Source organism: Podarcis raffonei, chromosome 7, assembly GCF_027172205.1.
Source record: "Podarcis raffonei isolate rPodRaf1 chromosome 7, rPodRaf1.pri, whole genome shotgun sequence".
NCBI lineage: Eukaryota > Metazoa > Chordata > Lepidosauria > Squamata > Lacertidae > Podarcis > Podarcis raffonei.
In genome coordinates this window covers 28725010-28748729 of record NC_070608.1, presented here as the reverse complement: position 1 = coordinate 28748729, position 23720 = coordinate 28725010, and the positions used below count along the sequence as shown (strand labels likewise).

The following is a 23720-nucleotide window of genomic DNA, read 5'->3' as shown; positions in this document are numbered from 1 at the left end:
ACCTTCCTTCCTCCTCTTTCTGCGGTTCCTTAAATTTATTTTCGTCATTCCCTGCATATTTCAAATTATCTTGACTTATTCTTTTATCCATCTGTTCTCATATATGTTTTTTTGAAGCTACAGGTTATTACAATAATCCTGCCAATGTCTTAATCTGTTTACAGTTTGTTTGGAAATATTCAATAAACTATTTCTATTCCTTTATTAAAAGTGTGCCATCATGATTTCTTATTCTTCTGAAAGGTTTTGCCATTTCTGCATAATCCATTAGTTTCTGTAGCCATTCTTCTCTCAGGACTTCTTCTTCTTTCCATTTTTGAGCAAATAACATTCTTGCAGCTGTAATTGCATACATAAATGAATTTCTATACTGTTTAGGTAGTTCTGATCCTATAATTCCCAATAGAAAAGCTTCCGGGTTTTTGTTTTTGTTTTTTTACAAATGTTATCTTAAACATCTTTTTCAATTCATTATATATCATTTCCAAGTAAGCTTTAACTTTATTACAAGACCACCTGACAGGATGCTATCAGCAGCTCCCCACTGGTTGTCCAGGAAAGTATAACGACAAGGAAAAGTTTCTCACCATCCTTTATTATTTCAATCTTTACAGAGCAAGGCTATAGAACCCAGCCTCTTGGATAATGGCCTTGTCCTGAGTGAATCTCCACCTACCCCCCGTCTCTCCCACTTCTTCATTTGTTACTTCTACGGGTGCTGCTACATGCCCTCTGTCTTTGAGCTCTGTGCTCTCCTACTTTTAAGGCTCGCCGGGTTCTGGGAGATGGTGGGTCTGGAATGCTTTCTAACGACAACATGTCAGCTGGGTGTTGTTCTGGCTCTCCCATGATTTCCAAGCTTTCCCCCTCATCTGCCTCTGAGCTGCTACCTGCCTCAAACTCCTGTTGTAAATCTGTACTGTCTTCCTCTTCCTCCTCCCTGGAAGGGTCAGGATGAGGAGGCAGTCTCCATCATTTCTCCTCTGCCCAGTTCCTGACACCACCACATGTGAAAAAAAATGTACCTTCTTTTTCTTTACATTTCCAACACTTATTCGATTTTGATTTATACATTTTCACCAGTCTACTAGGTGTTAGATACCAACTATATAATATTTTCATATAATTTTCTCGTAACCCATAACACGCTGTAAATTTTTTATCCGTATTCCACAGTCATTCCCATGCTTTCACTTCTATGTTATGACCAATATCTATTCCCCATTGCTCATTGAAGATTTCACTTGTTCGTCCTTTGTCTCCCATTCCAGTAACATCTTACACATTTTAGACATCACTTTAACATTACAGTCTAACAGGTATCTCTCTAGTTATGAAACAGGGGTTTGGGGAACAATAATCATATCTTTTTTAAATACTTCATTCAAATGATATTGTATCCATGTTGTTAACATTCCTGAGAACTCCTTAAACTCTTTTAATTTAAATTCTCCACCTTCCTCTCTTAGTAAATTTCTATAGGTTGCCCAACTTTCCATCATATTCTTCTTCTTCACCACTATGGCTTCCAATGGTGAAAGCCAAAGTGGTGTTTTTGTCTCGAGTAAATTTTTATATTTATCCCATACCTATTATTATTTTATTTAGGGTTCTTCCATTCTTTCCCCAGGGTATCTTCAAGCAGCACTTTCAGCAAGGGGTTTGCAGTATTTAGTAAAAGAAGAAAAAGAGGATTGGCAACTATTATTCATAATCCCTTACAAATCCTAAGTAATCTTTGAGAAGCCTGAAAATAAATCAATGCGCATATTCAGATTTTGTTTATACATGTGCATGGGGTATTATCATCAACTTCAAGCCACAGTTTCTGGATCTGTCTTAATATACTCTGAAAACAAAAGGAAGGGTACACATTTCTGAAAGGGAAAGCCTAATTTCCCTTGAGCATGTTAGTCAGCAAACAAGTCTTTGGAGCAGAGATCCTCAGTGGATGCTGAAATATGTACCGGTATTTTATGTATTTTAATTATGAGTAGCTAGATAAATAATCGATTTCATACATGTTATTTTGCTGTTGGCTATTTTTTGTTAACTGCCTTGGTATTTATTCAAAATGAAAGTCAGGAGATAGGATGTTGTTGCTGCTGCTGCTGCTGTTGAAATCCTGGAATCAGAAACAGGACGTGAGAGATCGGCATTTTTCAGGAGGCAGACCAGAAAATTGCCAGCAACTCAGACTCTCTATATGCACACATGGCATCATCCACAAATAATGTCCCTTGTATTGACAGAACTATCTCCAGACCTGCAATCAGTGGAACAGATTCAAAGAATGACACAACCCACAGATGGTCCTGACACAGGTGAGACCTGCACAAATGGCTGCTCATTGCAAATTATTCTTACAGCTGTAGCAACAGGAATGTGAAACCATCTCTGTGCAAATACAGTCTGAGTTGCAGGACATGCAGGACATGCTGAGAGATTATGATGTCTAAAATATCCATATAGTGAAATAGGTCTTTGCATAAAAGGCTTAAAGTATTAAGAGAAGCAGCTGTTTTATCCACCCACTTTACAGCTGGAACATTTTCAAGCATTTCTCAAATGGAATGAGAATAACAAGGAGGCATTAAATGTCTAATAGTCGTCTGGGGGATACGGGATTATAATTAACACAGAAATACATCATGTGAATTCATTTTAAGCTTTGGGTTTAGTTCCAAAATTTCATCGTAATAGCATTTATTCTTCCAGCTGAGTTTATGGAGGCATCTTGGCACATGCCATTGGACTGTTATGTTCCAGGCTGTGTGATTCTGTGGCTGCACTGACCAAGCACACAACTTGCTCATGAATCTGGAAATCCTGAGAATCATTGTCTTCCTTTTCTGCTTGCAATAAGAGAAGCTTCTAGGGCTTATAGCTCTAATACAGGGATGGAGAACCCATAGTCCACCAGATCTTGTTGGACTACAGCTCCCATCAACATTGACCACTGGGTAAGCTGGCTGGGGCTTATGGGAGTTGCAGTCCTACACTATCCAGATAGTGTAGTCACATGCTTCTTGTCTCTGTTCTTGTTGGACAAAGCTTGTTGAAATCAGGAAAAATGAGCAGTTGGTTGTAAGATACCTGCTTTTAATGGGAATAGGTTCCAATACCATATGTAGTTCTGCTATAACTAGTAGAAGGGAGAATACATTCTGAAATAATCAAATATAAATGCAGATATTCTTGTTCTGCTTGCACTATTCTCAGTTATATATTGTTGAAGAACAGTTGTGTGGTACCAACAGTTGTGTGATTAACCTCCAAATAACCCAATCACCAACAAGGCTCAAGAGGTCTCAAATTAAACAACTCAATTTTATGCCCAGCTTTCCCATAGAGGAATTAGCTACATTTTCAAATGCTCAAAAGAAATGCTTATTTTAATGGGACTACATTTATTCAACATTTGAGTTCTTGGTGGAGAAAGGTCTATTACTGCTGTGCTGCAGCCTTACATTGAATCAGAATTTCCGACTCTTAGGCGTCTGTTATTGATCTAAGGTTATCCTGGCCAAATATTTTAATTGGTATTTTAATTGGAAGACTGGAAAAAATACAATGAAGCGTGATGTCCTTGGTATGAGTGGAGGTCACTTTTTATGGATTCTTTTAAAAGTGCTAGTTCAGATTAAAACTGTGCTGTAACAAATGGTATTGTGTGGATGAGGGATTAGAGGCGGGAAAGTATTTATCAGAGGCACGCATAAGCTGTGTTTGCAGCCCAATCACAAGGTGGGTGGGTGATTCAGGTGAAGTTTTCACATGCCTAAGTTGGCAAATCTTGAGTCCAGCAAATCTTGCAGCCAGTGAGTAACTCTAGGATTCATCAAGATCTGCTTTACTACTGATCTGATATGGATTTATGAGTTGGGATGAGTTTGCTGTTCTGAACCAGTTCATCTTCTAGTCTGTTGCATTTCATTAAACTTACACGATCTCAGCCAGATCAGGCACTTTGCTAAAATAACATTATTGTTTTCGATCATTCTGACAGTGTTGCGATGATCGCTTATATAATGGATATTGCTATTTACAGTACTGCTGTGGTTATTTATTACACATCATCAAGTACCCACTGGAATGCTCCCAGGTGTATTGTAATTTGTCTGCCATGCAGTGTCCCATTAATTTTGATGTTTCCCTTTCGTCTTCCTGTATTTTTTAGGAATTGAATGAGGCTTCTGCATGCAGTTCTTTTTTGAGTTCTCCCACTACCCCAAAAAATGTAACTGCTGCTCATGAAGGTTAAAAACCAATTGAAAGTGCCCACTGAGTTGGTGCCAGTGTACAGTGTCACAACTGTCTCAGAGGAAAGGTGACCCCAAGAGTAGGATGGTTTTTGCAGCCCCTACAGGGCGATGCAAGCATGATGCCTGTGGCTATCACACAGGGTCCCCGGACGTTTCACTGTCTATTGATCCCCGTGCCACCACTTTATTTCTCGCTGCCACCACCCAGGCCCTACCTGGTACAATACTGAGTCCAGTCAGGTTTAAATTGTAACATAAAATTCTGTTTATTTATTGCAGTTTAACAAGCGTGTGGTTTCATAAACGGTATCGGTCAATTACAATCATGGGGTGCCTATCCAGACGTATAACTTCCGCTACCTGCTCTCACTCACTAAACCACCTCTCAGATATTTACTTGTCTTCCTAGCTCCTAACTGTTCCTGACTCAGCTTATTTCGCTACACTAACTCAACCTCCCCACAGACTCTATCCCAATTCACTCCCACTCCAACCAACCACCCAACTCCCAACGAACTCCTCCTTCGCCCCTCCCAGAGCTGGTTTTATAGTCCCTCTGACTCCACCCCCCTGGATTCTGATTGGGTAACTTGTTTAACTATTTCACCTCCAGCACTCCCATACCTTAACGTCACAATGCCACACATGGTTCCCTGTATTTACCTGCCACAAAATGAAGGAGCTGTGTGCTCTGGCTACCTTCAATTCAGATGCAGAAGTAGCCAGGCAACCAGGACACAGTGGCTTTCCAGGCACTTTCTGTCTCCTAGGGACCCAGTAGAAAATCTAAGGGCTCTCTAACACAACATCCTCCTGTCACTGCAGCTTGCCCCAAGTGCACCATCTATGTTGGCCTTGACCTACAGGGATATGATGTATTGTCATGGAGCCGAAGGCAGCGTGGCATGCATGTGGCTCTCAGGTGGTCCCCCACCCAGGCACTAACCCAACCCAGACCTGCTTAGCTTCAGCCAAGTGGTGGCCTTGTACCTTCAGACCTCGCAGGCAGTGACATCTCGCCGGGGTGGCAGTGACACTGTGTACTTCTGATAGGGTCTTGGTGATTGACTTCTCTCTCTCTCTGTGAATACAGTATATACAGTAGTACCTCGGGTTACAAACGCTTTGGGTTACAAACACTTCAGGTTACAGACTCTGCTTACCTTGGGTTAAGAACTTTACCTCAGGATGAGAACAGAAATCCGGCGCCGGCAGCAGGAGGCCCCATTAGCTAAAGTGGTACCTCAGGTTAAGAACAGTTTCAGGTTAAGAACGGACCTCCAGAACGAATTAAGTTCGTAACCAGAGGTACCACTGTGTGTGTGTGTGTGTGTGTGTGTGTGTGTATACATATTCCATCTATATCTCAATTATTATTCAATGGTTACATTCTTTGGGATAATAATATCCTTTTAAAGTCAAGTGCTCCTGAGTTGCTCATAAAAGTTTCAAAAGCAGGGCATGGACCAAATAGATTTTAAGTTCCTGACCTAGAAAATGATTTATCTACATTTTTACCTTGCAAAAATAATAATAATGAGTCTCTGCTGTTTCTCTTGCATTCTGCATAATCTACCTACTACTTCAGGTCAGATATTGTTTGTGTGGTGCCATCTGCTGGACGTATTGATAGGCGCTCCCTAACTACAAATAAGCCTGGCATCCCAAACCCAATTATTTGCTCAGGAATAACTGCCCGTCCCGCTGTTGTAGCATTTCTAGTGAAATCTCACACTTTGTGCAAAGCACATCCAGGTCCATGCACACCCTGTGTATAGCACCACAGCCTAAGGCTGCTACCTGTTTTGTGAAATGGAACTTTGGCTTAGCTATTGACACTCCCAATCTCAAGTGAATCACTTAAGTGCAGACACAAAACATCTACAAAAGCCACAATATATAGGTCCATGAACACTCATGATTTGTGCTCAGTTTTCCATGGCTGTAACTCCCGACTGGTTCAAACATATGAACTCAAGACACCCATCTGTTTTCTATAACCAAAGAATTAAAAGAAATTATTGGATAATTTGTTGTGATGCAAAAACAGAGGTGAAGTATCCAAACAGGATATGGGTACAAGGCTTTGATTGCAAAACAGCTATATCTCATCCAGGGCACCTCTGAAATTCTATGTCCCTGTTATTGGATAGTTTCTTATGGATCATGCAAGTGACCCATGTGGGGGGGGGGAGGGATCAAAGAGTCATTTTGAAGCCTCAGGGCAGTTATCAACTCACCCATGAATGCAAAATGGCAGTTGACCAAAATAATTAAGATTTTCAACTTAATGTATAGAGCAAGGGTAGAGAGATTGGAGACTGGCTTTATTGGTAGATTCCTGTGATTTATATAGGCAAAGATTCCTGGCTTCCAGTTGTTTAACAATAGTAATACAGTCGTACCTCGCCTCCCGAACGCCTTTGGAGTCGAACGTTTCATCTCCTGAACGATCGAAAAACAAAAGTGAGTGTTCCAGTTTTTGAACGTTCTTTTGGAACCTGAACATCCAATGGGGCTTCCGCAGCTTCCGATTGGCTGCAGGAGCTTCCTGAAGCCAACCAGAAGCCATGCTTTGGAAGTTGAACATTTAAGAAGTCGAACGGACTTCCGGAACATTTTCCATTTGACTTCTGAGGTAGGACTGTAATAATAAAAAATGTGGGTCTTCCCCCAACACCCTAATTAGGTTGCTGAAATGAAGAAAGCTTGTGGGGGAACCAGGACTGGATGTCTGGGCAAAAGACAGTGAATTTAGTTCTGGAAAAATAATGATTCCTGGGCTAGTCACATCTTTGGGGGTATATCTAATATGTAGTATAAACACTGACAATTGGGAAACGCTGGCCTGTGAGTGCTCCAATGGAGAACAGCCTTTACCAAAGATGGCCTTTGAAGACACTCGAACTCAGGACGAAAGGGAGAAATGTGCTAAGAGGAAGGCACGCTTGGCAAACCCTCACCATGATCAACTCCCGCCCAGAAACCAATGTCCCCACTGTGGAAGGACATGTGGATCCAGAACTGGCCTCCACAGTCACTTACAGACTCACTGTTAAAACCATGTTCATGGAAGACCATCTTACTCAGCTATGAGTGATCACCAAAGAAGAAGACCTAATAAATAACAACCTTAAAATAGATAATAGTTAGGGCATTGCCCTTTTAAAGAAGTTGTGGCTTCTCTCTATTCGACTTGACAAACAATTACTATGTTTAGTTTTTAGTTTAATTGTTTGAAAAACAAAACATACTAGAATGTGCTCTTAAAAAAGATATCCCAAGAGTTTTTCCCATTATTATTTATTCAATTTATATCTTACCCAGGAGCCCAGAACAGCAAACAGATATACCATTAGAAAACAAAAGCAAAAACATTCTAAAACCTTCCAAAAACAATTACAATAAAAAACCATCTGAAATCAGTTACGCTTAAACATTATTCCATCCAATGATATTATTATTATTAATTCCTGCCCTTCACCTAATGTCGCATTAGCATTAAAACACAATGCTTAAACACAGTTTAACACAAGTTTGGGTTACTAGGAAAGTCATCTTCAGCCAGCAAATTGGGTTTTCTTTTCTTTTGAAATAAAGTTTAAAATGCAAGCAACAAAAAAGGGGCATTGGGCTGCTTTCAAATTCAGAGTCCTTTAACCAGGTGACAGCTCTACTAACTTATAACCTTAAGAAACATTGGGTGGGATGCAGAAAAACGCTCACACAATGGGGATTGTGTAACCTTTCTCTCACTTGTGCTTTGAGGTGGTGGTCCAGGGAGACCACACAAAAATTCATCTGCATTTAATATGCATTTCTCCTAATATACATATTTCTGTATCTGATTTACTCTAATACAATGCATTTTTTGTGTTAGTCTCATGAATATATTGTAGCCTGAAAGTGTTCTATGTATTTTGGGCTCCATGATCTCATGTGGGTCATTTGAATCACCCAGGAGCACAGGTGGGAAGACATGCACCCCAGTTTTGGGACACGAGCTGTTGGAAGGTATAATATACACATTTTACTGCATAATTTTCCCTAATATACAATTTTTTTTGTACACATCTCTTTGGGTTGGAGAACAGCATTGCAAAATCAGAAGTGCAAATTTCAACAGTGAGTTGCATTTCAGTTTGCGTATTGTTTCAAGAAATGCAAATTAGGTGGGTCTGCATTAAAACCAACTGTCTCCCCCATGCCCTTGGAGAGAAGGCTGTAGGAAGCAATATTCCATTTGTGCTATTCTAGATCCAAGCCACGTTCTTCACCCAAAAAAAAAAAAAAAGGCAGCCAAGTATGAACCTTTGCCCTTACTCAGATTTATAATGAGGAGGTGACACCTCCAGCAACAGCTGCAGGTAGCAAGTGATTTTGTCAATAAACGCAAAATGAATTTTAAAATGGACAAAAGGCACGTATAAGAGGAGACCCCCAAGCATAAAAATGGAAGCATAAATGTACTGCACCTTTGGAGACCAGACTATAGGAGCTAAAACTAAGAAGAGGGAAATCGCCACCATCCCAAAAGCGACAGGTAAGAAAACCTGCAAAACAGAAAAGGTGTTTGGGGAAGCAAATGTCAGATATATGAACAAGCATAGGGGAAAAAACTGCAGAAAAATAAAATGCGTTTCATATTCTGAGCAGAAATGATGCTTGTGCTGCCAACCAACTATTTGGGGGGACAGGTGGTAAGAACTGAAAGAGCCCCAGGCAGAATCTCTCCAGAGCTGCATTATGCAAGAGATTTCCTCCAGACTTCCTGAGTACTGAGTGATCTTCCTACAGTCACTGGGGATGGTATAAATAACTGTTCAGTCATTTTTCACATGTGAAGCTTGGCTTGTCTCAATACAAGGTGGTCCTGTCTGGACCTATCCTTGCATTATGGCTCATTCGTTTGGTGTTGCACTTTCAGAATTTGCCTTTGATTCTGCAGCCGTAGCTGAGTAACATGCCTGTCTCCCTCTCAGTACAGGTCCCCCTGCCATTTTCCATATGTGCACAGCATCACTGCTTAGAGTCCACCCCTATATTTTGGACACTTTTTCTTTTCCCCTAATACACACCCATGTGCAATGAAAGCTGCAATTCTAACCTCCACCTTCTCTGAATTCAAGCCCCATTGAATTCAGCAGGACTTATTTCTGAATAGACACGGCTAAGATGGCAGTGTAGATCTACCTTTTAAAAACAATTCTATCCAAAATGGCAAAGTGTAATTCTGGATCATACCAAGATGTGGTCTTTTGGCAAGGTTAAAAAAGAATTCTGTCCTATAATTGCATGTTCTTCACTCAGTAGGCTCACCTCCTAATATATATAGGTTTATATAAAGGTTTATGTAGACAATCTCTGCCTGACCCTCCAAAAGGTTTGCTGCTAGTCAGTGTACACAATATAGACTAGATGAACCAATCATCTGTCTAAGCATAAGGCAATTTCTAATGTACATATGTCCCATCTAGTATCAATGGGGTTGAGCTTATAGTGTCCATAGCTTAAAGCTTGCAAGACTCGCGTGTTATTTATATGGCAATTAATTAGGTATTTATTTTTACCTTGTATGGCCTGTGTAGATTAGGCTCTCGGTAGCGGAGGACAATCAGGCTAGTGCAAGTTAATCCAATCATCAGCCAAACGGAGAAGCCAAAATAATTGGTTAAAGCAATTAGGTCTGATGGGATAATAAAAATGGATGCAACGACAGTTGAGAAAATCATGGCTGGCGCTGGGGTCCAGTGGTGGACATTGAGCATGGATACTATGGTGGGCAAATGTCCGGATTGGCTTCCAGCGTAGGTCAATCGTCCGAGTGTAAATACGCTGCTGTTGAGGGCGCCAAATATGGAGATGGCCACAGATGCCGGAATTATCCAGGCAACTGAAGGGATCACCCTGTCGGCCCAAGTGACTGCTACAGCAACTGCAAGGAAACATCGACATCATTAGCAGACTCCTGGTTACAGTTTGACAGCTCTCCTGGATCATCAAGTTTAGTCTCATGTTTCAGTGGCCGCCAGACCATTTAAAGCGCTAGCAGTTGGAGGTACTGCATCAGGCTATGAGGTGGATACTGTAGATAGTTATGCAAATGAAGGATCGAAAGTGACGTTCAGTGATTGGATAGTTTGTATGCAAATGAAGGATCGAAAGTGACGTTCAGTGATTGGCTAGTTACAGAAAATGGTTACTGTTGCATTCTAGTGAAGCTCTATATAAGCAGGCTGACTGAGCTCCTCAGTTCAGTTCTGTTCCAGCTTACAAATAAAGAGCTGCTTTGGAAGAATCGCTGTGTCGTCTGATATGTTCACCCACAACTTAACACTGGCAACGAGGATGGGATCGATGGACATCAGAGCACAGCCAGATGCGGCCATCCTCTGAACTGAGCTGAATCACTGAGTGAAATCACTGAATGTCACTTTCGATCCTTCATTTGCATAACTATCTACAGTATCCCCCTGCTGGCCCAGGGTGAGAACTTCAGTACATAACAGCAGTATTTCAGATTGTGTACTTTCTGTTGCCATAAGAGGTGGGGCATTAGCCAAATTATGTATTTATTGCAAACACACATATACACACAGACATATATACACACACACACCACCTTGTTGCTGAAGTGTGTTGCAGTGATGTCATCTGTATTCCCAGAAACAAGATTGTACACCTACAGCAATCAGTAATAATGCTGGTCACATTGAATTTATGTCGTCGTCTTCTTTACAACAAACCACGCATCATCACTTGGGAGAGAAATTCATCCATAAATTTCAATGGGATTTGAGTCTCATCCCAAAGCAGAGGGGAATTATTTTATATTAGGTATAGTTTTAAAATAGTAAAAGGCTAGCATGCTACCTTCACATTGTTGCATAACTAGTCTTGAACAGTCGCTTATTTGGTTTCATTCGTCATCCCTTATGCCTGATCGGGATAGACTAAACAACTGACAATTTAAAATGTACTTCCAAAAATCACCAAATGGGGCTTCAGTTAAACACACAAACATAAATCTGATTTTCTGCCGTCTTTAACATAGTTCATAATTGCATGCTTTTTAAACTCTGACTTTATTAGCAAAATCTCTGCTTTGGTTTGCTTGAGACACTGGCCTGCCTCGTTTTGGTTTGGTTCACTTTTTAATATGAGCCTGCCTAATTTGTACTTCCTGGAGCAAAACACAAACTGAAACACAGCTATCCTTCGAATATCTCACTTTTCTGAACTTCTCGAATCAAAACATGCATATTGTAGAGGAAAGTGTGCACAGAAATGTATAAATGTGAACATAACATTAACAATATGGGAAATCGTTTATAAAAAAAATGTTTTTATTTGGGGGGAAATGCATACAAGAATAAGGAGAAATGCACATTAACATGCTGAATTTAAAAAATCACATATTGGTGCAGAGCAATAAACTGAGCATAAGATTGGAAAAATGAGAAATGGAGAAAACACAATTGTCAGGTCATCCATCTCTATTATCTACTGAATATGTATTATATCTATGATCAGTTCTTGAATAAAAAATGCAAACCAATCAGCCTACCTGAGGAGACAACCTCCTTTGGTGTGAGAACTGTCAAGTATGAAATGTTCACAAGCAAGTAAAACACAGTTATTGCAGGAAGTGTTGTCATCACAGTCAATGGAATGTTCCTGCTGGGATTTTTAACTTCCTCTGAAATAGAAAAGAAGAAGAAGAAGAAGAAGAAGAAGAAGAAGAAGAAGAAGAAGAAATTATTTATTCCCCAGCCACTCTGGGCAGCTTTGAACAGAATATTAAACAGAATAAAACTTCATGAAAAACTTCCCTAGCAGGGCTGCCTTCAGATGTCTTCTAAAAGTCAGATAATTGTTCATTTCCTTGACATCTAGTGGAAGGGTGTTCCACAGGGTGGGTGCCACCACCAAGAAGGCCCTCTGCCTAGAAATCATTCCAAAATATTTGTTTGTAAAGGGAGAAAGCATACATCATAACTTCTTTTACTAGACTCAAGACTATGCTCTTTTTGTGAATTTCCATATGCTGAATTTGAAAATTGGCACTGAATCTTGTGAAAATCTGCTTTACATTTATTCTTATACCATGTTTTTAGCTGGCATGATTATTGTTATTCCCCCCCCCATATCCTGTTGTTTTGCAAAACAAAGATTTTCGCTTCCATTTATGCTTCTTCAGCCATATTTTCTTTACTAACTTATGTTCCTCCAAGTACCGTGTTGATCATTGCAAAAACATTCCCCATACTATAAAACTAAAACAGAGTAAAATCAGAAAGCATGCATAAGACCGTTTTTCTATAGGAACTCCAAGCCAACAGATATGGGGTGAATGGAGACGTCTCATGCAACAGTGGCCTTCTCTAAACCACAGTGTTTGGGATGTTCCATATGTAAAGCTTTTCTTGAAACGGAAGAGAATTATTTTAAGAGTGTTCATTGCAACTTTGTGGAATTTCAGATCCCAGCCATTGTGTTTTACTGAATCAATTTGCAATGATTACATCACCGGTTGCTGCTCCGAGAACCAGTAACAATGGTCAAATTGATGCCTGTCAGGAAGTAACTGTGTGGTCCTAGTTCAGTCTTGAGGAAACAGAGCAAATATAAAGACTCAGGACAATACGTACATTATGTACACTGCTTAGGTTTGTTCAACACTCACAGCAGCTGTAACCAGGCGCAAACCAAAAGGAAGATTTCACCACCACATTGGAATGCTCCAAGTAGGTAGTTACTTATGTGCCAACCACTTTCCTTATCTTATGTTTCTGTTCTTGGCACAAATATACATTCCTTGCGCCAGGTATGAGATGGCTGCTTAAGCATAGTTTTGTAGCTTGGCTAACAGTGACCTAGCCCAGCAACAGAGAAATGCAGAGAGCTAAATGAGAGATGGGGGAGGCAACAGAGTGACTGGAGGAGGCAGGAGGGGGATAAAGCAAGATGCAGCAGGGAGCAGGACAAAGGGAGGGAGGGTGTTGGGGTAGGGAGTGAAAACAGAGGGTCAGAGAAAGAGAGGGAAGAGAAAAAGAGAGAGAGGGAAGAGATAAAAGTTAAATCCAGTAAAAGGGATCCTCTTCATATTGCATGTTTTTTTTAATAGATTTCCCTACTCCCCACCACCATCAAATCACAGATCACACCTGAACCATAAAAATCAGCTCTGGTGCTCACCAGCACAGTCATTGCACAAATACCATGCTTTTGGGGTATGGATTCTTATGCATCCTCATGATTTTTACGAGGGATCCCCTCAAAACTCTGATAAAACTGTGGGTCACATTTATATCCACAGGTATAAATTTTCTGATGATTTGGTTACCACCCTATTCAAAAATAGGGTCGTGGGTGGCGCTGTGGGTTAAACCACAGAGCCTAGGGCCTGCCGATCAGAAGGTCGGCGGTTTGAATCCCCGCGACGGAGTGAGCTCCCTTTGCTCAGTCCCTGCTCCTGCCAACCTAGCAGTTCGAAAGCACATCAAAGTGCAAGTAGATAAATAGGTACCACTCAGCAGGAAGGTAAACAGTGTTTCCGTGCGCTGCTCTGGTTCGCCAGAAGTGGCTTAGTCATGCTGGCCACATGACCCAGAAGCTGTACACCAATAAAGCAAAATGAGCCCCGCAACCCCAAAGTCGTCCGCAACTGGACCTAATGGTCAGGGGTCCCTTTACCTTTACCTATTCAGAAATCATGAAAATCCATCAGCTTTAAATTGATGGTGCTTCTGGCGGTAGTGGAGTCCCATGTAAAATCATACAAATTTAAGAGGATATGTCTTAATTCATATGGATCTGACTTTCACCTAGAGTCTAGACTATATTTTTAAAACCCCAGAGTGTGTGTGTGTGTGCGCGCGTGTGCATATGCTTTCTCTCCTGTCTGTAAGGGGGGGGGAGAAGAAGCTAGAGATCATGGGTCCCAGAGTACTCTTTCAAAAAGCCCATGTGCCCCAAAGGATTGGCAACTCCTAGATTAGAATCTAGTCCTGTCAGTCTGCAGGACCACCCTGTATTTTCATCATATGTTTCAGTTTTTTTCAGACACATGATCACATATTTTATTCAAGTTCGCACCCCTGCGCATGGTCTGTATAGCTTTTTAAAAAACATCTGGATCTCTTAATCACCCCAAATAGCTTTAATGGTCCCCAGCAGTTCAGGGTGCTTCACAGAGATCCTGCTTCAGCTCAGAGAAGTTCGGAATCCATCCACAGCAGCTGACTTAGAATCATCATTCAGGATTTGTCTGAATCCAATGCATACCTTTAGTGTGCATTTAGGATCTTATACCTCACAACTTCCCTGGCTCACATCGCGATACCATGGTTTCCATCAGGGATGGGAAACCTTTGACCATCCAAGATGATGTTGGACTTCCATCAGCACCACAGAGCATAGCCAAAGATAAAGGATGATAGAATTCAACAACATCTGCAGGGATACTTTCACATGGCTGAAACTGATCCAGAATTGGGCCTAACACTTATCTATGTGTTCCCTGATTGAATGACAGTAGCTCAAACATTTTAAAAAAGAAACAAACAAACAAAAAACCCTGGTAATCCTAGGGTTCAGAAATGTGAGGTGGTATTCTGTGTGATTAAACCGACTGCTTCACTGTGCTCAATCCTTGTGAATTAGTTGTTTACTGCTTTAGAATAATCCACCCTGCAGTGTCTTCCCTCCTTCTCTTTCCTTGGCCTAGAAAATTATTGCTTCAGGCCTGTATGAAGAAACCAGCCAGGAAGCTGTACAGGACTCTGTTCATCATCAAGTAAAGTCAAGTAAAGACGGCCTCGGTCCTGTATACCTGAAGGAGCATCTCCACCCCCATCGTTCAGCCCGGACACTGAGATCCAGCGCCAAGGGCTTTCTGGTGGTTCCCTCATTGCGAGAAGTGAGGTTACAGGGAACCAGACAGAGGGCCTTCTCGGTAGTGGTGCCCGCCCTGTAGAACGCCCTCCCATCAGATGTCAAGGAAATAAACAACTATCTGACTTTTAGAAGACATCTTAAGGAGCCCTGTTCAGGGAAGTTTTTAATATGCAACGCTGTACTGTTTTTAACACGTGATTGGGAGCCGCCCAGAGTGGCTGGGGAAACCCAGCCAGATGGGCGGGGTATAAATAATAAATTATTATTATTACTACTACTACTACTACTACTACTACTACTACTACTACTGTGTGGAGCCTCAGTTCACAACTGCCAACTGAAAGCAAAAATGAGAGATATACCTGACAAATAGTTGAGAGACCACCAGCCACCATATGCATAGAGCCCCTGGTAAAACGCTTCTGCAACCTGCGCAGCATCTGGGATCTCTGAGCCGAAGGCATTCTCAAACCTTGCTATGTTCTCTTTCCTCCCCCTGATCAGCAGGACAATCCCGCCAACCGCGATTACAGAGAGCGCCATCATCTTCAGGACGGTGAAAATGGTCTGCACCCAAGCAGCCATCTTGACACTTCGACCGTTGAGGATCCCGAGGCACCAAAGGACCGCCAAAGCCAGACATTTCTTCAGCACGTCGGGAACCGGACACTCGCCGTAGAAAGGCTTGGTAGCATACTCAGCAAACAGCAAGGCCCGGGCGGCATTTGAGGCGGGTTTGTTGAACACGGCCGTCCACAGAAAGATGAAAGCCAAGGGAGAGCCCAGGGCTCTCTTGATGTGGCTGTATTCTCCTCCTGAAAGCGGTAACGCTGTTCCCAGCTCTGCATAGCAGAGAGCGCCCATCAACGATACGATGCCACAAGCTGTCCAGATGATCAAGGCAACGCCAACATTGAGCAAAGAATATTTCAGCACTCCAGTGGGGGAGACAAAGATCCCTGCCCCTACAATGGTGCCCACGATAAAGCTGGCCCCTTCAAAATATCCTATGGTTCTTTTGAGTTGCATCTCGCCATTTTGGCTTTTATTTTCTTCACCCACCTGATCACACCTGTCGTTCCCCATGGCGCTTTGTTTTCTTTTGCTGTTATTTCCACACACGCACACCAAAAAAAGAATTGTTAGCAACCCGAAGATCCTAATCTCCTCCTCTGACTGTAGTGAAACGTTACTTGGAACTGTTTGCAAGGTCATTACAAACCTGTATCCTCCTATGTTTAACAGGAAAAGTGCTGATGATTAACCACGTTGTTTCGAGGAAGCAGGCTGGGTCATAGAAAATAGCATTCCCCATCACCAGCGTGTTCTCAAATTAAGGCATGTTTTCTGGAACAAAAAGAGAACTGAAATATAGCCGTCCTTGGGAATTCACACTTCTCTGAATTTTGCAGTGCAGTTCTTCAGCCACGTAAAGTGTACAAAAAAGGCATATGCTAGTTAATCTGTGCATAACAATGCATATATTAGGGGAAGCCAGTGCCAAATATATTGCTCTGCTTTGGACCACATCAGCAATTGGGGTCTTGTCATCTGGGCAGCCCAGGACCTCCATACACAGTACCCAGGCTTGCGCCCCAAGGAGGGTCACTTTGGTGCTGCTAACGCAGTGGTTTGACTTCACCTCCAGAGGTGGACTCCATTGTCTGTTGAGACAGAGGGAAACCAAAAAACACGCAAAAATGCATTAGTTTTTTGCGGAAATTGCTTTGCAAAAATATGGATAATTAGCAAAAATGCATTGTATTAGCGAAAATTGCTCTATGTGTATAATGGGCAAAATTGCATTAGGAGAAATTAACACTAAAATGCAGGGTTGGGGAGGCTGTCAAGGCAAAGACAGTTAAAACAAAAACTCTTGACGGAGGAACCTGACTGCGTAGTAAGCTGCAGTCCTAATGTGAAGGAACAAGTCCATCCTGAGTCCCTGAAGGGGTTGAGCACAGATAGGGAAGGAGACCTCATTCAGTGGACCCCTTTACTTCAAAGCTTGCTTACCTGGAATGTGCAAAGGTCCTGAAAGAGATCTACAAGGAGGGTTTTCCTTTCTTTATATTTGTCCCAAGAAAAAGGCTGAGGTGGAGCTGCCAAGAAAGGAACAGCTTTACTTGAACAAGTCATAGAAAGCCTACACTTACTGTTTGCAGGAGAGCTCTTGAGTTGTTTCCCTGCCATGGACCTGGGTATTTACAGAGTGCTCTAACACCTGATGGTTAACAGAAGCCATTGAGGTCAGCATTCCCTGTGACTGTGTTCAGTTGTATATAGGAGAGCAGTGAGAATGGAAGTAAATACCTTTTGATATCAACAGAAGCCATGATTGCTAAAGTTGTGTAAGAATGCTAGAAACTTATGGTGTAGGTATGACCAGAAGAAAAATTAAAGAAATTTAGAGTGCAATTTCAATAGTACAATATCCTAGCTTAAACTGAAAATGGTAAGACAAGGGTACATTTCCACTTTCCCTTAAACAAGGCTCCTACAAGCAAAATGTTTGTGTTAGACGAGGCCAAGTCTTCCACACGTGCTCAATTATGTCTGTAGAAACAGAGGCACCGCTAAAAGCAACTATTGGCAATTCCCTGGTAGCAAAGTCTATCCAAGTTTTATACTGATTACATTTTTTGATCCAGAGTCTCAAGTCGGATCAAAGGCAATTACAGACATTTGTTCCAAGTTTCTGAGATAACAAAAGGATTTGTCTATAAGCAGACAGGCCTGTGGGTAAACAGGGGAGCTGGAATCTGATTACACAGCTAAAATCTGATTGCACATTCAGATTTCCTTCCTCTTGGAAATGTTTAGAATCATAGAGTTGGAAGGGATCTGAGGGTCATCTAGTCAAACTCCCTGCAATGCAGAAATCTCAACACACGGTCCCCTATCCAATGTGAAACCATACCGGACCCTGTTTAGCTTTGCAAATATGTTTTACTGCTGTGACACTAGGATCCTCTGCCTTTTTTTGGTAAACCTTATAGAAAAGATAACCAAGGACATGATAAATGTGTTGTTCGCTCCTGACCGCAGGAATGCAATTAATGGGTGAAAATGGGAAGTAGATTTTGGAAAAGCATTAAGAGAAACTTCCTAAGTAAGGAACTGGGTGACCATATGCCAAAACAGACAAGGATCCTTCACTTTTAATAGTTGTATAGAAGAAGGGAAGTTCAGCTGATGCTGCTTTTTATGCAAGCTTAAAATCAACCATAAAACTTCCTACAAAAAAAAGATCGAAACAAAGATATTTGGGTTCATTAACTCAGATCAAACATAAACTCAGCAGGGTATACTGGATATCAAGAAATAAAGTATAAACAGAAATATTAATTCTTCCATGCATATTTCATCCAAAACCTGCCAGCATGCAATAAATATCTGATTAATCAAATTGATGTGCTTTGTCATTACTCTCCCCTGATTATTCATTACAAGAGGCATATGGTCATAAAGCTTTACTGACTCCTTATTGATTTAGCAAATGGTCTCACTGGATCTCAGCAGCACATCAAGGACTTCATATGTGCCATTTATTTAAACAAAAACCCCTAAAAATGCCATCTGGCACTGCATTGTGCTCCTTGATGATTCAGATACTGATTTTCTTCCCTTTTTTATTGCATTTACAGCACAATCCCGTGTGTGTGTGTGTCTGTGTGTTCAGGAAATAGTATTGCACTGAGATATATGAGATGTACCCCCAGGGATGCAGTTCTTCTTAACTGGTAGTAGGTACTTAACTGAGAGTAGGTCCTATTGAATGGGCATCTGATTAAACATGTATAGGATTGCTGTCATAAACTGATAGCAATGCCTTTTTCTCCCAGTCTACCAGTAGCCGGCTTAGTCTAAGGCAAGAAGGGGAAACTTTTGGCTCTCAAAATGTTGCTGAATTACAACTTCCATCAGCCACGGCAAGCATGCCCAATGGCTAGGGATTTTGATGATTAATTAAATTTATATACCGCCTTTAATCTGGAAATCACAGGGCAGTTTACAAGTTTTATAAAAGTGTAGGTTTGTTATATCTATTATTATTATTAATTAAATTTGTATATCGCCCCTCACCCATAGATCTCAGGGCGGTTCACACCATAAAAATACAAGATAAAAACACAAAACATATAATATAAACAAGAAGCAATCCCCCCCCACAAAAAACAATAACTCCCTTTCCCCCACAAACACATTTAAAAGGGTATAGTTTTCTTGCATCCTAAAGCAATTTACAACCAAAGTAAAAATAAAATCCCATGCACATTATTAAAACAGACTTAACAGCATAAGGTAAAGGTTAAGTGAATGGACAGGTGGCCGTCCTAATCACATAAAGGTAAAGGGGCCCCTGACCATTAGGTCCAGTGGCGGACGACTCTGGGGTTGTGGCACTCATCTCGCTTTACTGGCCGAGGGAGCCAGCGTACATCTTCCAGGCCATGTGGCCAGCATGACTAAGCCGCTTCTGGTGAACCAGAGCAGCACACGGAAACGCCATTTACCTTCCCGCCGGAGCGGTACCTATTTATCTACTTGCACTTGACGTGCTTTCGAACTGCTAGGTTGGCAGGAGCAGGGACCGAGCAACAGGAGCTCACCCCGTCGCGGGGATTCGAACCGCCAACCTTCTGATCGGCAAGTCCTAGGCTCTGTGGTTTAACCCACAGCGCCACCTGCGTCCCATACTTAACAGTACTTAACACAGAAATGTCTTTGGCGCTGAAACAATTACAAGGCTGGTGTCAGGCAGGCCTCCCAGGAGACAGCATTCTTGTTGTTGCCCCACTCTGGACTTACTCTTGAAGTTGGCATTTAGAGAAGGACCTCAGATCTCAGAGTTCAGGCAGGTTCATGGTTGGAAAGGCAGTCTTAAGTAGAGTAGCTCTGAGCCATACAAAACTGTTAATGGACCTTGTAGAAGGCGGTGGCAGAGCTCCTTCTCAACCCACCCCATCCATCTGCCTCCCTCCCCAGTGCTCCTCTGCTTTCCTAGCCTGGCCCCAGAGCTAGACTGCCCTCACCCAGCTGGTTCGTTTCCCTTCCGCCCCTCGCACCCGAGGCTCTTTTCCAATGGACAGAGATGTAGCACTGAATTTATGCCAGCAAATGGACTTTTTCTCCCACTGGCACTGTGGTGTTTGGGCATTTCTCATGCCACTTTCTACAGCCCTGTGCGATAGTGGTAGCCAACGGATGGGAGTTGTGGTTCAGCAACATCTGGATGACCAAAGGTTACACACTCCTGGTCTAAGGAGTAGCTAACTAGCTAATTGTGAAAGTCATAACCCAGCCTATTTGACTAAGCCGCAATTCCAAGTTTCCATTCTAAACTGTGCATGAAGCCCTTTTTGAGAAAGTATGAAGCTGTGCAGTCCAGGAAATCGCTTCCATAGATGTCCTCCTGTGTTACTGAACACAGAAGTGGTTTAGTATAGAAGAAGCAGACAAACCTATCACAAGATAAAGGATTACTTGTGGGACTGCACTTTCTGCACTTTTGGGTGTGGATGATTGTTCAGCACTTGTGTAGATGATCCCAAGTCCTATGTGTCAGATCATCTCAAAGAGTCCAAGATAGCTCTGACTGAATGGTTCCTGAACTTGCAGCAAATCCAGACAAGCCAGTGTCTTCAAGCAAGGAGGCCTCAGAAAGAAAAGGAAGAAGACTACTACTTGCCTTACTTTTAAAATTTCACAAATCCATCTTCGAATCTTAAGTTTACGCCTCCGGAGCCCAATATGTATGACCACTGCTGCTTCCAGATTGCCACTATTTTGTAACTGGAAGTGAAGTCAATTCATGGGCAAATTTGGGTTGTGCCATTAAAGTGATTTTGGCACCCTTGCACAATAGACCTGCTTTCCTCCCCAAAATAAAATCAACACCAGACTTGTGGTGGTAAACAAAGTGCATGGGAAAGCGCAAGATAACAAATGCTCCAGATATGACATTGTACTACATCCCTGAAAACAAATCAGAATGGATGCTCAATAAACAGCTGACATCATATAAATGCCCTGCAAGTTGTGTACAAACAGAATCAGGATGAATGCTCAATATACAGGTCACCTGTAAGCAACCCAAATCACCAAGCCGTGAGGTTTTCTATCATGGATTTATTTGGTCATTTCCATTAATGAATGTATTGCATGATCCGCTGCCCTCCATTGATTCTAATGTGCAGTGTTGGGGAAAGGAGGACAGAGTTAAATCCAGATTGCCCCCTCTTGGGTGACAAACATGATTAAGACACTGGAAATTAGGCACATACGCATTTCAGCTCATTTAGTATCATCACAGATGGCAACGCAATTTGGAGACATGTGTGCCCTTCAGATTAATGATGGGAAGAAACTCTTCATTTTCTGGAGAATTGCAAATATCTGTACATGTGCCTCATGAGAAAGAGTACATAGTTTCCCTAAGGGGTGCCAGCTATGTCACTCAGGGTTCTTTTAAAACTTTTTAAAAAAATGTATTTTATTTCTTATTTCACTATAAGGTCCCAAAGCATTTTACAACAATAATATATACAACTTTATAAAGCAGTTACAGTAACAAAACAAGAAAAGTGTAAAAACATTTACATGCAAAGCATATAAAACAATTCCATATATAAAAACAATAAAAACATTTTAAAACAACTGAAATAGCTTCCAAACAGATGCAGAACCTGGGGAGATCAGATTCTAATCAGCAATCCCCATACAGCTATAAAGCTCATTGGGTGACCTGAGTTCAATTGCCATTTCTCAACTGAACCTACCTCACAGTTGTGGGAAAAAGAGGAGTGGAGGACCTTACACAAATGTCCCACTCAAGCCCTATTCTCACATTATGTAAAGGGTGTTGTCATGTTTATTTTGGAGCGGGGCTGCACTTTGATCTTGACACATCAAAGAAGCGTTTCAGTTTAACGCGTTGCAAAGGTCCCAAGTCACAAGGTGGTTAGATTGGTCTCAACTAGGGCCAGGGCCTTTTCAGTACTGGCCCCGACTTGGTGGAACACTCTGTCACAAAAGACTAGGGCCCTGCAGGACTTGACATCTTTCCACAGGGCCTGCAAGACAGAGCTGTTCCACCTGGCCTTTGGTTTGGACTCAGTCTGACCCTTATGTTTCCCTCCCCTTATGGTTTTGATTTATGGGCTACTATTAAAATGAGGCTGCATTTTAAATTGTATTTTAACCCGTATTTTAATAAACTGGTGTTTGTTTGTCCCCCCCCCCTTATGTTTTATTGTAATTTTATTGGTGTTAGCCGCCCTGAGCCCAGCTCTGGCCAGGGAGGGTGGGGTATAATTTGTTTTTTAAAAAAATATTATTATTATTATTATTATTATTATTATTATTATTATTATTATTAAACTTCGTGCAGTATGAAAAATAGGGTTGGCAAAAACGGAACTCTGCAGCGCCACCTGGTGTCACAGTGTTAGAACAACAACACATATAAAGCACTTTTTCTTTGTCAGTGTAGCTGAGTCCCCAGTTGCACAGAGCTTCCTACAGGGAAACAAGAGAGCGAGCCGGAGTTTATTTATCGAAAACCGCATGCGGAGAGGGCGAGATCTGGCACAAAATGGATGGGATCTTTCTCCAAATCAGTGACACTTCTCCGCTCTGGCAGGGCCGGTGAGGTGCCTGTGGGTATGCCATCTGGGGGTGTTTCTGCCACCTGAAGCAGCAGTCTTGCCCCGCCTGGCAGAGCGTAGCCATGATGGCAAGTAGCCATGCATAGCCTCCTCATCCATGATTTGTCCAAGCCTCTTTCAAAGCCACTCAGGTTGGTAGCCACCGCTGTCTCCTGTGGAAGCGAGTTCCACAGATAAACAATGTGCTGCATAGAGAGGTACATTGCTATATCTGCCTTGAATCTCCCATCACTCAGCTCCGTTGGATATCGACCCCGAAGGTCTCAGACAAAACACCGATGACAGATGCTCATCCAAGCTCGGCTTAAAAACCTCCAAGGAAGAAGAGTCCGCAATCTCCTAAAAAGTCCCCAAAGCTGCTACTTTTCTAAAGTAGGGGAGTCGCCCCCCCTCGAACATTTTGGTTGCCCTTTTCTGAACACGGTTCTGTTATGATAGATGCAGGGCTCAGGTTGCTTGCAACGTAAATCTGGTTCAGCCTGGAACACGCGTTCCCAAGCCCCGTTATTCGTCTCCGTAGGGATGCGGAAAACAGAGACCTCAAATTAAACTGTTCTCTAAAGGGAAGGGAGTGGGAGAGATCTACTTTTTCTAGCGCTGTGGGCTGCCTGCAGCCCCACTCCTTTTCCCCAAAGATACTGTAGAAGTTTCCCCTGAGCCAAACAGATATGGGGAAAATTACGATGTGCACATGGCCAGAACTTCCGGATTCCATTTGAAAGTCAGCCTATGCTGGGCAGGCGCCCGTCTCAAAAATAGAGAACCACTCTTCTCTTTCTATCTCCAAGGTGCCCGCTCCCGGCATGTTTCACAAACGCAGTAAAAATGAAGAGTGACGCACGAAGCTGATTGGAGTTTCCGGGTTCACTTTAGAGAAGCCGTTCTT

General features: G+C 42.1%; 2 protein-coding genes across 3 annotated transcripts in view; both read right to left on the bottom strand.

The window, feature by feature from the left end:
• The window catches only part of RBIS (ribosomal biogenesis factor), a 158831-nt gene that overhangs the window by 89461 nt on the left and 45650 nt on the right, over nucleotides 1-23720 (bottom strand). The gene's annotated exons all lie outside the window — the stretch shown is intronic.
• SLC7A13 (solute carrier family 7 member 13) lies at nucleotides 8578-16601 on the bottom strand. The gene is made up of 4 exons (XM_053395744.1): nucleotides 15527-16601; nucleotides 11833-11964; nucleotides 9836-10200; nucleotides 8578-8818 (listed from the first exon to the last, which is right to left on the bottom strand). Exons 1-4 carry the CDS (start codon nucleotides 16377-16379, stop codon nucleotides 8585-8587), a joined length of 1584 nt encoding a protein of 527 aa, XP_053251719.1. The 5' UTR covers nucleotides 16380-16601; the 3' UTR covers nucleotides 8578-8584.

Excerpts from the sequence above, each read along its gene's own strand:
- SLC7A13 (XM_053395744.1), bottom strand. The coding sequence starts at position 16,379 with ATGACCTTGCAAACAGTTCCAAGTAACGTTTCACTACAGTCAGAGGAG. Across the intron at positions 10,201-11,832 it reads AAAGGAGGTTGTCTCCTCAG|TTGCTGTAGCAGTCACTTGG; the intron begins GTAGGCTGATTG and ends GTTTCCTTGCAG. Across the intron at positions 8,819-9,835 it reads ATCTACACAGGCCATACAAG|GTTTTCTTACCTGTCGCTTT; the intron begins GTAAAAATAAAT and ends TCTGTTTTGCAG.